The 14,550-nt window shown below is 41.1% G+C and overlaps 1 protein-coding gene across 6 annotated transcripts in view; it reads left to right on the plus strand.

The window, feature by feature from the left end:
* Positions 1–14,550, plus strand: part of NR3C1 (nuclear receptor subfamily 3 group C member 1) — a 123,639-nt gene that overhangs the window by 98,092 nt on the left and 10,997 nt on the right. For all 6 annotated transcript variants that reach the window (XM_084779985.1, XM_084779982.1, XM_084779983.1 and 3 more), the window contains exons 4-7: positions 4,522–4,638; positions 7,061–7,336; positions 8,289–8,433; positions 12,501–12,631. In XM_084779985.1, the coding sequence (XP_084636111.1) occupies positions 4,522–4,638; positions 7,061–7,336; positions 8,289–8,433; positions 12,501–12,631 (669 nt within the window). The remainder of the gene's footprint in view (positions 1–4,521; positions 4,639–7,060; positions 7,337–8,288; positions 8,434–12,500; positions 12,632–14,550) is intronic.

The following is a 14,550-nucleotide window of genomic DNA, read 5'->3' on the forward strand; positions in this document are numbered from 1 at the left end:
AGATTTAACTCAGTGGGTTAAAAGAAATTAAAAATAAAATATCCCATGGGAGGAAAATATTTGAAGGAACTACCACAGATATTTGGCATGGGAGAGTAACCCTGAAATTATATATAAATAAACCATTAGTCAATTTTTTTAGCTTCATCTTCACAAGATATTAAACTGATACAGTTAACCATGTACTCTAAACTCCTATTTAACAGTATCTTGATTTATCGTTATCCGAAATAACTAAGTGTTTTGGGGTTTTTTTTAACCCAAGTCTTAGGTTGCTCTAAGCATTAATGAAATAAAAAAGTCTCTTAGAAATCAAGTCTCGGTATGTTCAGCCTGGTAAACTGATCATTATAATTCTTTCTGGTTTCTTTGAATGTACTACATTTGTCAATGTTTTGCCATCACATCTAGTATAAGAAACATGGAATGTTAATTGTTGCTGTATTAATGTAGACAACCATGTCTTGTATAGGAAACGTCTACTTCCTCTACCCAGGCAAAAAGATCTTTCAGTTGTTTTCATCAACATTTAATACTCATTAAAAGAAGAAATGAGAAGGTGCATGTGGGAGATGGAAACACTCTTAGCCTTTTCTTTTTTAATATTCCTTGAAATTTTAGCCAGGAGAGAATTACAGTTCTTAGTATGTTCTTCAGTGCTGGGTACCAAAAAATTTAGACAATAGCTCTCTTTTTTCCTCCTTCCATCCTTCTTTTCCTTGTTTCTTTCTTTCTGACACTACAGCTCTTTAAGACAGTATTTGAGGCCAAAGGTGACTCCAAACATCCTGATATTCTAAAATCATATTAACTAATAATCTTTGTAAGTTTGTTTAGTTTAACCTAACTAGTTGCTGGTAATTTGTAACATTTTGCTACAGTTAAAATTGGGAAGAACATATTTACCTACACATGAAGGTATAGTGTTGAATTAAAGTCATTTTTTTCCTAGCCAGGCATAGTGGCACACACCTGTAATCCCAGCACTCGGGGAGGCAGAGGCAGGTGGATCTCTGTGAGTTCAAGGCCAGCCTGGTCCACAAAAGGAGTCTAGGACAGCCAAGGCTACACAGAAAAACCCAGTCGTCGCAAACAAACAAACAAACAGAAAAGTCATTTTCTCCTTAGGGATTCCCAAATATTTTTAAGCCTGCTTCCTAATTTAGTTACTTTAGCAATAAGTCATAATTTATAATAAAACTGATTGATTAAAATGGAATGAGTTAATGGTCCAGATGGAGTTATATTATATAAATGCTGGTTTATTGGGACAGCCAGGAAGGGAGAGCATGGGGGGGGGGGCATAGAGAGGAGGAGAAGAAAGGAAGGAACAGAAGGAGAGCAGGACGGGAGAAAGGGGCTACAGGAACCAAAGTGTTGGGATTATATAGTGAAGGGCCTCTGAGAGGGGAAGTCACACCCTTAGGTAGAGGGCAGGGTCTGCCAGCCATGCCTGCAGAGGTAGGGACCTAACTAACATGCCAGTACTTTGTTGATGATAAATGGATAACAGGCAAAGAAATCGTCTTTGCCTGCTTCCGGCTAACATTGGGGCGTTGATTTGGGGGGAGGTGCAAAAGGCTGGAATGTTGGTTAAGTCCGGGAAGAGCAGGCCATTGTATTTACTGTGCAGGATCTGTGAAACCATCTGTGGCTAGGAAACTGCAGGTCCAGCTGATGCAGTCTCTGAGGTTTAGGCTAAAGCACCCAGGTTCTGGATGCAGCACCTGGCAGGATGCTGGAATGTGTGTGTCTGTGTGTGTGTGTGTGTGTGTGTGTGTGTGTGTGTGTCTGTGTGTGTGTATGTTAGGGACAGAAGATAAACTTTTAGGCCCCTGTACATATAGGTCTTGGTAGTTGGGGGAGGGGAGTCCCAAAACTAGGGAGTAGGTTAGGAAATCTCACCTTCTGAAATAGGAAATGGGTGGGAAACTTAGGCTGTTGATTGACATGGATACTTATCTAAAGTGTGACCTGTGGGTTCCAATAGATCTCCTGGAGCTTACAAGAATCTCTTAAATTTACAGAAACAGATGAATTGGCTTGAGATATAGTTTAAAATCTGATTAATTTTTTTTAATCTTAATACAACAGTAGCACAGTAGGGTTTTTATATACCTTAAATCACTTTCTTATTACCAACCTTAAAGCCCTCAAATACTTCTTAGATCCTCAGACCTTATATAAACTTCATACTTTTCTGAGAAGGCAGCTGAAACCTTGATTTTTGTTGTTAAACCGATCTTCAGACCCATTAGAGACCTGAGAAAGATAAATTACCACAGGACGCTTATGTATTGATTAATATGACAGAGGCTTACCCATTTTCCAGACAGCCTTCCCAGTAGGCTCCTGTGGACAGAGGTCCTAGGCAGTTTTCAGCTGCCAGGACCAGAAATTTTGAGAGGAGGAAATTTCTCCTCATTTAGAGGAGAAAAAATTTCTGTGGAGGAGGAACTTGGGAAACTGACTGACCTTGTTTTATCTAGGCAAAACAGGGCAGTCAACTCTCTGGGTTTGACCTTAGCAGCAGGCAAGTTGGAGTTGGGGCAGTCTTGCCCAGTATCACAATCCAGGTAGAGTCATCTGCTCTTGTGCCTAAATCTTCTTGGAGGCCTTGGGGTCACCACTTCAAACTGGGATCTGTCATAGTAAACTTTTTTATTAAGCATTTAAATGTACTTGTTTTACAGCTTTTCTGACAGCTTTGAGGACTATCATCTATTAAATATAACTAAGCTAAACAAACTTTGTTTTTAGTCACCCATCTAGGCTTCCCCTTGAAAACATAAAACAGGAAACTAGGTAAAGCTCAATCTTGTAATTAACTGCATCAGTTCTTAGCATCATTTCAAATATATTTCTGAACTAATATCAAAGCAAAACTTTCCAGCCTAGGTACAGGTCATAGAGAGATTGGCAGTCCTGCTGGTCCTACCACACAGACTAAACAGCAAATGCTTAAAAGACAGAAGTTGCACTTGGCAGTCAACAGGGTACTGAACACAGTTGGCAGCCCTCAATAAAGATGGCGGAAGCCACAATTTTTGCACAACCAAGATGGCTGCCAGTCATGTGACTGCCCTTAGTTAAGATGGTGACAAAGTCATAGCTCCATCCCCAGTATCCCCAAATCAACATGGTGATCAACCATGTGTTGTAAGTGGCTGGCAGCAAGCAATTTAAAAGTGTCCTCTCGGTGCCATTATCACCTGGCCTGCTGCAGTCATTACCACCCGCCGAGACCATATATGGATGTGAGGGGGAGGGGGCAAGGGGGTCTGGAGCCAAGTATGCAGAAAGCAGCCACAGGAAGTGGGGGAGGGGCGAGGGCTTGGTTCCCAAAAACCTGGACAGATGTAATTTGGAGAATTTCATGCAGACACTCAGTGGCAACCATCTCTTGGAGTTCCAAGATTATTGAAGTGGCATCCCAAATCGATAATTTGGAATCGCATGGTTTTAGGGGCCAGGGAACTTATGGTCAGAGGTCTCTAAACTGTAGGCCCACACTAGAACAAAAACTGATTTTTTTGTTCTGGATGGACTAGCTCTCACATCTAGCATGGCCATGGCTTCACAGAACAAGTCCAAGGGGTCCTGGACCCCGAAGAGGCATCTGATGCCTCTTGACATAAGTTGGCAGACAAGTCGCTCACCAGGTACAAAGTTGCATGAGGTGGAGAAGGAATGGAAGGAGAGAAGCATCCCACATCACCAGGCTTGGTACTCAACTTCTCCCAGGTTTAAAGATAATCAGTCAGAAGAGGCTGAGAAGGATGAGGTAAGGGGAGTGGCCCCACAAGTCCTGCCTGCTGGGCTGCGTGGGGCTCAACCACCCCCAAGTCACAGCACCAGACGATTGATTAAAACGGAATGAGCTGATGATCAAGATGGAGTTATATTATATAAACACAGGTTTATAGGGAGCATCAGGCAGGGGGAAGGGAGAGAGAGAGAAAGAGGGAGAGGAGGCGGGAAGGAAGGGGGAAGGGAAGGAGAGAGAGCAGGAAGTAAGGAACGGGGATACAGGAACCAAAATGTCTGGATTGTGTAGTGAAGGGTCTCTGGGAGGGGGAAGTCCCACCCCTAGGTAGGAGGCAGGGAAACCAGCCATGCCTGCAGAGGTAGGGACCTAATGAAAACAATGGCTACTGACACCATCTCCAACTGTTAAAAGAACTATATGAAGTAGTTTTGAAAGTACTGACCTTGGGTATGAGGGGGTTTTAGGATACAATTCTGTCTCTTGATCTCAGAGAATACTTACGATCTGTACATGTGTATATATGAAATGCTGCAGGAAGGTTTGTTTTTAATTGACTTTTAAATCTAGTGAACAGAACAAGCCCTCACATCACTAATTTGTGTGGACCAAGCCCACTGCTCCCTTCCTTCACCGGTGGCTTTGTGTCTTGATCATACTCTGTTCAAAACAAAAAACAGAAAGAAGCTGGGCTTCTCATTAAAATAGCCTTTCAGATCTGTGGAATTTTAACAATGCCCTTTTTGTCTCTATAGGACAGCACAATTACCTTTGTGCTGGAAGAAATGACTGTATCATTGATAAAATTCGAAGAAAAAACTGCCCAGCATGCCGCTATCGAAAATGTCTTCAAGCTGGAATGAATCTCGAAGGTAATGGAATCTATGAAAACTGAGCACTTTACTTCTTATAAAGGCAAGCAGGTGTAATCCTTCAATGAACTCTATATATGCTTAATTAGCATAATGTTACATTATTGTCCAGTAAAATAGGATTGTTTCTAGGACAATATCATTTTATGGGTTAATTCATTCACTTTTTTTCTATATTCATTAAATTCAGGACAGCCAGGATATATATTAGGTAACAAAATTACATAGCATTGAAAATTATGTAACTCAAAGCATTTGTTTTCATCCTTCTTACTCCTTTTTAAAAACTCAAAACCAGTCCCTAAGGTTGGAATAGTATTGTGTATGAAATCTATTTCATTTCCTCTCTTTCTTTTGCATTTCAAGAAAATACACCTTATTCTTGAAAACATATGTTTTATTACAGCTGTGCCAAGAAAAATTGTAAGAGGCATTGGATGGGTTGTTTTGTATTTTAAGTATAAAAGAAAACAAAAAATTACTTGAAAGTTATAATTTGATACACTTATCTTACTGAAAAAATTTTCCTCTGGAAAAGTTTGGGATCTTGCTGTAGTTGAAATAGCAAGCTCTCTGAAAGCGGCATTTGTAGAGCTCATGATGCTCCCATGCTCCTTCACTTAGCACATATTAAACGAGTGTGAAGAGAAGACGAACTCAGAACCTGACTTTGAGCAGCTTATTTTCCACCTAGGCTACAAAGTCTATCACAAAACAGCATGGCATGCCACAAAAGGAGTATGCTACAGAATCAAGAAGGAACAGCATCTGCTCTGCCCTGAAAGTCAGAAAATAATCCCGGAAGAAGTGGCACTGAATTGTAAACATAGGCACTAAGTGAGAATTAATGGTGGACTTGGTCTGATTTGTGTTTTACAAAAACTAGCTCGTAGGCTGGAGGAATGGATTAATGGCAGAGGGCCCCAGTTCACTTCCCTGACTCACACTTGGCAACTCACAACTGCCTATAACTCAGTTCCAAGGGACTTGATATCCTCTTTTGGTATCTGTGGATTCCTGCAGTCTATACACATACTCTTACACAGTTAAAAATAAAAACTGAGCTTTAAAAAAGAAGACTAATCTTATATTGAGAGACCAAAGAAATGAGAGTAGCAATACTTTGGATAAAAGATGCTGATACTGAGAGAATGGTATTCATCTCTTTCTCTTGACAGAGAGACTCCGGATGCTGCCTACCATAGAGTATTACTAAATATAAAGAGTGCAACCCGCCCCCCCCAGACCATCCCCAGAGCTCTAAGTCCATCCAGATTATTTAGAGTTGACAGCTGAGTGCTCAGTCCCAGACAGGATATCTGTTGTGATACTCCCTGCCCTCAAGGCTCGGGCCACCGCGGAAGAGAGGGTGGGAAGAGCCAGAGGCCCTGGATGACTAGAAGGAAAGTATTTTCCAAACACAGCAGGAAAGTTATACATATAAGCTCATATAGCTGTGACAACATGCACAAGACCTGTGCAAGCTCAAGCCCCATAGCTCTCAGCGTGGAGAAGGGGAGTGGGCACACAGCCCCATACCCTAGTAAGCAGCTATTGAGTGTGGGCCCTGCTAAGTCACCCCACTCCAGTGGAAGGCCACACATCCAAGAGCATAGATGCGGTGGCACAGACTGTACTCTATGGGTTTAAAAATGTAACAGGCGAGAACACAGAGTTGGGTGCATTGGGAATGGGGCGTGGATGTGGGAAGAGTTAGAAAGAAGGAGCAAATATGTTCAAAATATGTTGTATGAAATTCTCAAAGAACTAATAAAATCTGAGAAGGATAAAAGGCAGGAGGAGCAGAACTTTAAAGTGAACAGTAACCTGCAGACTCAGATGTAGAAGAAACAAGTTATGGGGGTGGATCCCTCTAGATCTTTCCCATCCAGAAACAGAAGGTCTCCTTTTCCATTCCGTGTCATCGAATTACTGCTAGCAGGTTTCTGAGCTGATGACATGGCTCAGTAGGAAGATCACTTGCTAGGAAGCATAGAGACCCAGGTTTGGATCCCAGTACCCACAGGCAGCCAGGTAGAGCTGTGTTCATGCCTATGAACCGCAGCACTGTGAGGGGTAAGGGGGGCACAGGAGGCGTTCTGGGGCTTGCTGGCCGCTAGCCTAGCTCCAAGCTCAGTGAGAGAGCCTGCCTCAAAAGGAAGAAGGTGGGGAGCGACAGAGTTCTTCCCGTGGCCTTGAGTAATACACAGGTGTATACTCCCACACACGCATATGCACATACACTACACTGACACATATGTGTGCACAAACATTCACATATACATGCCAAAACATTTTAGATTGCTTACTTCTTTCAAAAGTCGTTTCAGAAATTAAACACTTCTAACAATTGAAAAGTTCCGGGCTACAAAGATGATTTAGTGCGTTTCTATTTTCTTTTTTTTTCTCCCAATATCCACAGCTCGAAAAACAAAGAAAAAAATAAAAGGGATTCAGCAAGCCACTACAGGAGTCTCACAAGACACTTCTGAAAATCCTAACAAAACAATAGTTCCTGCAACATTACCACAGCTTACTCCTACCTTGGTGTCACTGCTGGAGGTGATTGAGCCTGAGGTGTTATACGCAGGATACGATAGCTCTTTGCCAGATACGTCCTGGAGAATTTTGTCCACACTCAACATGTTAGGTGGGCGCCAAGTGATTGCAGCAGTGAAGTGGGCAAAGGCGATACCAGGTAAGACATGAACGATGGCAGAGCTACAACATAAATCTTTGTATTTTCTTGAGCAAAAGCACTCAATGTTTATATATATATATGTATATATATATATATATGTATATATATATATGTATATATATATATATTAGTGTAAATTAGTAGTATGCCATTTGCTAAGCCATGGAGCCAGTCTGTAGCACTGACACCCCCCCAAATAAAGCTACCCTAGGACTCTTTAGGCTGTGTATCATCCTGACTGATACCAGAGCAAATTTTGTTTCTCTTACTCATAAGGACATATAAGAGGTCCATAGTAAACTGTAGACACCGTTCCCTGTTTTCAGGTCACACTTTATACATAAGATCTTGTGTCATCAGAACTAACTCAAATTCCCTTCACAAGGACACCTAGGGAAAGCATTGGGGAATTCCATTTATTTTCATTCAGATTGTTTTTGAAGTTGACAAGTGGTGTGCTGACTTTGTCAAAATTTACTAACACAAAATTATTTTAGCTTTTCATTAAATGAGATGTCACATGTTGAGTATGAATTTTCATCTCATTTTTAAGGTATTTTTAAACAAAAGGTTCATGTTGGAGCTTGGGTGCAGCAGGAGTCAGTGCAGCATCAGCCTGACTTTACAGAGAGGAGGCAAATTGGCAAGCGTGGCTGCACACACCTAAGCTGCCATCACCCCCACCACTTTAGCCAAGGAAAAGAAGATGGATAGCAAGACATTTTAAAAACCTCAAGCCATTAAGAAATATCCTAAGCAAAGACTCTTGGCTTTCTCCTTTACTTTGTGTACACTTAAATAGACAAAAACGACTAAAAAAATAGCTACTCATAAGTTTTATTAAACCATTAAAGATTTCTGAGTGCCAGGCTATCTATTAAAGCTCACTCACAAACGAGGCCAACTGGTCAACTAGAATGTGTCCTTATAACCTGTATTTCCAATCTAGGATTCCGAAACTTACATCTGGATGACCAAATGACCCTTCTGCAGTACTCATGGATGTTTCTCATGGCATTTGCTCTGGGTTGGAGATCATACAAACAGTCAAGTGGAAGCTTGCTGTGCTTTGCTCCTGATCTGGTTATTAATGAGTAAGTTACGTGTGCATCATGTGCCCCGTATTCATGCATACAGTACTTGTTTGTTTGTTTTTGTTTTTTGAGATAGGGTTTCTCTGTGTAGCCTTGGCTGTCCTAGACTCACTTTGTAGACCAGGCTGGTCTCGAACTCACGGTGATCTGCCTGCCTCTGCCTCCCGAGTGCTGGGATTAAAGGTGTGCGCCACCATGCCCAGCTCAAATCATACAGTATTTTAACCAGCTGATGTTTTCCCAATGGGCTGTCATAATAATGTGGGCTGAATCAGTTTTACCAGCTATCTAGGATCCAAACAGACAAGAAGCAGTTGTTCATTAGTACTTAGGGTAGAGGGTAGATTAATTGTAAGATAGAAAATATGCATACATGCCATTATTAATGTCTTAGGACATGTTTAAAAGTACCTTTACTCCAGCTGGGTGTGGTGGTACACACCTTTAGTCTTAGCTCTCCAGAGGCAGAGGCAGGTGGATTTCTGTGAGTTCCAAGCCAGCCAGGACTGCGTACTGAGTTCAGGACAGTCAGGGCTACATAATAGAAGAACTGTTTTTAAAAACAAATGAACAAAGTGATAAACAACAACAACAAAACTTTACTTGAGCATTTCTGGAGTCTGAGATTAATAACAATTATCTTTTTGTACTGTTACTTTAATTATATGACCCTGATCTAGAAAACAAAATTATTCTGATAAAAAATTTTGATAAAAATTCAATTGGGGCCAATAGCAACAATGAGGATGTCCCCGCTGAGTGGGTGTGTGGTGGTACAGACACAGAGACAAGAGGCATCTCTTCTCATGACAAGGCAAAGGCCGCGAGCACTATGCTAGGGATGTAGCTCCGTTGGTAATGTTTGGCTAGCATGTATGAAGCCTTCCATTTGATCCCCAACACAGCACAAGCTGGGTGTGATGTGCACACCTGTACTCTTAACACTGAAAAAGTGGGAACAGGAAGATCACAAATTCTTGATCATCCCTTAGCTACATAGCACGGTTGATGTCAGCCTGGGCCACATGAGATCATTTCCATAACAGAAAAGAATGAATATGAGGAAACATAGTATTGTGACTTTTAAAAACTGGGTAACTGTCACAACTCACAGTTTTATAGGTCAGCCATTGCCTAACCTGTAAGTCTATGGTAGTCTTGTGATTTACGGCAGGTGCCTCCCCCCTGGCCTCATGCAGCTGTTTCGCTCACTGGTTTTCTTTCTACCTCCATTATAACTGTCCTTGTGTTGACTAATGTTTTCTCCTTAAACACGGTTCTAATCTACCTCACCAACCACCCAGTGTGTCCTCTCTTTCTTTCTGGTTATTCTTTATAAATGTTCTCTGTTGACACATAAACTGTCCATTCTTTAAGCATAACCTCTTAGCTCACAGACTAAATACAGCTCTTTTCCATGCAGCCCTGGTTGTTCTTAACTTTCTGTTTATAGTCAATAACCTTTGTGCCAGTAGCTTATCCTTTCCTAGATTGTATGATAAGTTCACACACAGAGTCCAAGGAGTGTTCTCTAAAGAAAATAGATTACCTTGTATTGTATTTAATTATAGATTCTTGGAGTCAGAGGCAGGTGGATCTCTGTGAGTTTGAGGCTAGCCTGATCTACAAAGCTAGTTCTAGGGCAGACAGGGCTACACAGTGAAACCCTGTCTCAAAAAACCAAAAAGGGGGAAAAAGAGTTCCTCCCAAAAGTACTAACACCATAAAGCCCCATTGTTGCAATAGTAGTTCAACCACACTTCATGTGAGTAACAGTGGCCGCCTGGAACGTGCCCAGAATGGCAGTCAGTTTGGAAACTAATGATGGCTGGTGAATACAATGTTTAGAGAGAGGGAATTGGAGAGCATTTGGGATGGCCTAAAGAGGTTGTCTGAAAATAGAGCAAACATTCCTTATTATACTGAAGTTTTTAAAAAATGTGTAGGAGTTACAGAAAAACTATCTGTTTGAGCTGTGTTAGGGGAGGCTGGAGTAATGACCAAAGACGCTCCTAGGAGTCACAGAAAAACAACCATCTGTTTGAGCTGTGTTAGGGGAGGTTGGAGTGATGGCACAAGGACACTCCTTTTCTCTTCAGTGCTTCAGTGGGGACCAGATGACATAGCCCAGGTATTTGTAAGGAGAAAGTCTTAGGGAATATGCCAGAAGCCATGGGGTATGTGAGGTAATCCTAGAATCTCAAGACACCTGTTCTTTGAGCTAGTACCGCGTAAGTTTGGGGACACATCTCAGAGGATAGATAAAGCAGAGATTTCCTAAAAGCTGGCAAAGTAGTAGTGCAAAACCTCATGGAAACAGTTAATCATCCCAATTAATGCTAATATTTCTCCACTGGTGGTTCTTATAATTGTCAAATGCCATATTTAAGTGGTGTTTACACACTTAAAGACAGCCAAGCACTCTTATGAAAACTTGGAATAAAATGGTAGGCAAAATCGAAAAGGCCTCTTAGAACAGTATGATGAGGGGGTTCAAATAAAAGGCCAAAATTATTTCATAGCCATAATAAAATAGTATGAAGGGTGGGAGGAAAAGATGGGGGTTTTGGAGCCCAGAAGTTTTGTAGCTAACCATTCACTATATTAAAAAAAAATGTAAATAACGCAAAATAAACAAGCAAAACAACCCCCCCACACACACCCCAAAATGGAAAGTATAGGGCATTCAAGGCAGAAGAAACAAGTGTGAAGAGCTGAAGCAAGCTTGGCACAGGTAAGGGATTCAGAGAAGGCCCTCAAGAATATGGTAAAGTTTAGAGGAGTGGATAGTGATTAAAAAAAATGACGCATGTGTGAAATGGACTTTAGATTTTGTGCTAGGGCCAAGAAGGCTGATAAGGATGCGTAGTGCTCTTAGTCACGGTGGGAAGGGAGCCTGGGCTAGGCAAGCACTCTACTGACTGAGCTGCACCCCTCACCCCAGCAGAACACAGAAATGCCCCTGTTCTATACCGTTTACTTGTGGAGACACACATTAGGCAGTTATAGACAGGAGGATCCCTGGGGATTTCTGGCCACACACTATAGCCTATCAGTGAGCTCCAGGCTCAGTAATAAAAACTATCTCAAAAATAAGATGAATGCTGACAGGATGTTAGGCACTAATACTGACCTTCACTGTCTTCAGGACGAGCTGCTGTTTAACAGGGAGGGGCTTCTGAGGGCTAAAGGGTGACAGCAGAAACTGTGTTATAGATCTGACTTTATTCAAATGTCAGATGTTAACTTAAATGAATAGGTGGTAACTGCCTCCCAATGCTAAATGAAATAAAATAATACCTGCCATGGATGAAGGAAACTAGTGTCTCGGCCTAAAGAGGAGCTAGACAAGGACAACAACACTGGGCATGCTAACATGGATGATGGGAAGCCCACAAGGCCCAACCCTACACAGTGAACTACAGACAGCTGAGAACAGGACAAAGAGTTTTCCCCAGGGAAGAACACACCAGCTGGTCATCCAGTATTACTGGTCATCCCTAGAAACATTCCTACAAGTAACATTATCCATTCTGAGAAGGTTGCACTTATGTATTTAGGAATATATATAAATATACATACATATATATAACAATAATGAATGCAAAAAGAGGCCGTCAATTTGAAGAAGCACAAGACCAGTATTTGGGAGGATTTGGAAAGAGAGAAGGGAGGGAGGAAATGATGATGTAATTGCAATTCCAAAAAATAAAAGAAATAATTTTAAAAGGAATAAGCAGACCTGAAGATCTGTGAAAATAACTAACCCCAGTGATTCAATTAAAGTATGCTGTGGGGATGCCAGAATCATATAGCTTACCAAGTTCTAACTTTACTGAATCATTCATAGTTCTGAAACAACAAAAACTTAGTGTCTCATGTAAAGGGTTTTTATTGAACAGCCTCTCCTTGTTCTCAATATGCTAGTTCTACAAGGGTTATTGTTAACAGCAGTAGGTATGTTTCCAATCAGGAGTTCATAAATTTAAAAACCAAATCAAAATTCAGCTATTATTTTAGACCAGCACTATTTCTTTCTAACTCACACTTGTATTTGTGTTTCATAGGCAGAGAATGACTCTCCCCTGCATGTATGACCAATGTAAACACATGATGTATATCTCCTCTGAGTTACAAAGACTGCAGGTATCCTATGAAGAGTATCTCTGTATGAAAACCTTATTGCTTCTCTCCTCAGGTTAGTGGACCTTCTACTCACTTTAAAGATTCATATCTAAATATGGCAAATGCACATGAAAGTTTGAAAACTATTGTATTGTATACCAATTCCACTATTTTGCTAGTCAGATGATTTTCAAAAAGGCAAAATGTAAAAAGGGTCTATATTGCATGTTATCAATGTTAATAAGATAAATAAGTATTGTAGAAATAGGTACGAGATCTGCTCAGGAATCTCAGATGATCAGAATCTATGATGTACACACTTTTGTATGTGCCAACAATAATGATTCTGTTTCTCTACTGTACTGTTACTTGTAGTTTAATAATGAGTACTACTGTGGTGGTTTGAATAGGTATGGCCCCCATAGGCTCATATGTTTGGATGCTTGGCCGTAGGGAGTGGCACTATTAGGAGGTGTGGCCCTGTTGGAGGAAGTGTGGCCTTGTTGGAGGAGTGCATCACTATAGAGGTGGGATTTGAGGTCACTTATATGCTCAAGCTCCACCCAGTGTAGAATTGAGTCTCCTGGCTGCCTTCAGGTCATTATGTAGAACTCTCCGCTCCTCTGGCACCATGTCTGCGTGTATGATGCCATGCTCCCTGCCATGACAGTAATGGACTAACCCTTTGAAACTGTAAGCCGTTTTCCTTTCTGAGAGCTGCCTTCATCATGGTGTCTCTTCACAGCAATGGAAACCCTAATGAAGAATTTGGTACCAGGACTGGGGTATTGCTTTGATAGGTCTGACCATGTTTTTGTTTGTAGGAATGTGGATTTTGGGACATTGGATTATGAAAGTAGAATGCTGTAAACTAGGGCTTAATCGGCCAATACTAGTAGAAACATGGAAAATCGTGGTGCTGAGGGTCGTTTGAACTGTTGGACCTGACTCAAGTAGTCTCAGAGAAGAAATTTAGTATGTTACCTATAGATGGTTCTTGTGATATTTTGGTGAAAAATGTATCTGCCTTTTTCCTTTGCCCTAAGAGTCTGCCTGAGGCTAAGGTGAAGAGATTTAGATTAATTGCTTTGACAAAGGAAATCTCAGAAAAGCCTAGCATAGACTTTGTCCTGTAGTTCATTCTTAATGAAGAGCTTTTTGATTAAGCTTAGAAAGGAAAAATACAAAATATATGGTTGAAGAATTAAAGGGGCACCAGAAAGTAAAATGGAGCTAAATCCTGTGTTCAAGGATATTAAATGGAATTAACGGAGTGTTGACCTTGACACAAGGTTCCAACCCAGCTAAGCATATTGTGTATGCATTTGCAGTTGCCTGAGGGCTAGTTGGATCATGTTAGGCATTATTATGACCTGGTTATTGTTTTAATTTGGATATAAGGAGTTATAATTGTGTGTCAGATTGACAAAGGATAGATTGTCGTGGCTAATCTTGGTTGGCAACTTGACTCTATCTGGAATGAACTACAATCCAGAACTTATAATGATCTTGTGAAAAGGAATTAAAGAAAAATGTGTAGGTCCAGGCATGGTGGTGCATACCTTTAATCCCAGCATTCAGAACACAGAGGCATGCAGATTTCTGAGTTTGAGGTCAGCCTGGTCTACAAAGCAAGTTTCAGAATGGTCAAACTTAGGCAGCGGAGGAAACTATTGAAAACAGAAAACTGGTGAATATGTAATTGAACAAGGGACAGTGTTCCAGCACCAGAACTTGGTAGCTTTGCCATGTAGTTCTGGCTTTAGGGACATTGGAATAGAAGGTGTTACTTGGACAATTGATGCTGGGTAGCAAGAACTAAAACATTAGTGGTGAATAAGGACAGGCCAGCATCACTGAGGTGAAATCTTCTGGGAAGTGTTTCCTCATAGTACAAAGTAGCTGTGTTCGAGATACATCCAAGGTTGTTCCTTGTGCAGGCAGACAGACTTGGAAATGTGTATGAATCACCCAGGTGATACTGGTTTTGAA

Source organism: Acomys minous (assembly GCF_964271855.1).
Source record: "Acomys minous genome assembly, chromosome: 4".
Classification (NCBI taxonomy): Eukaryota; Metazoa; Chordata; class Mammalia; order Rodentia; family Muridae; genus Acomys; species Acomys minous.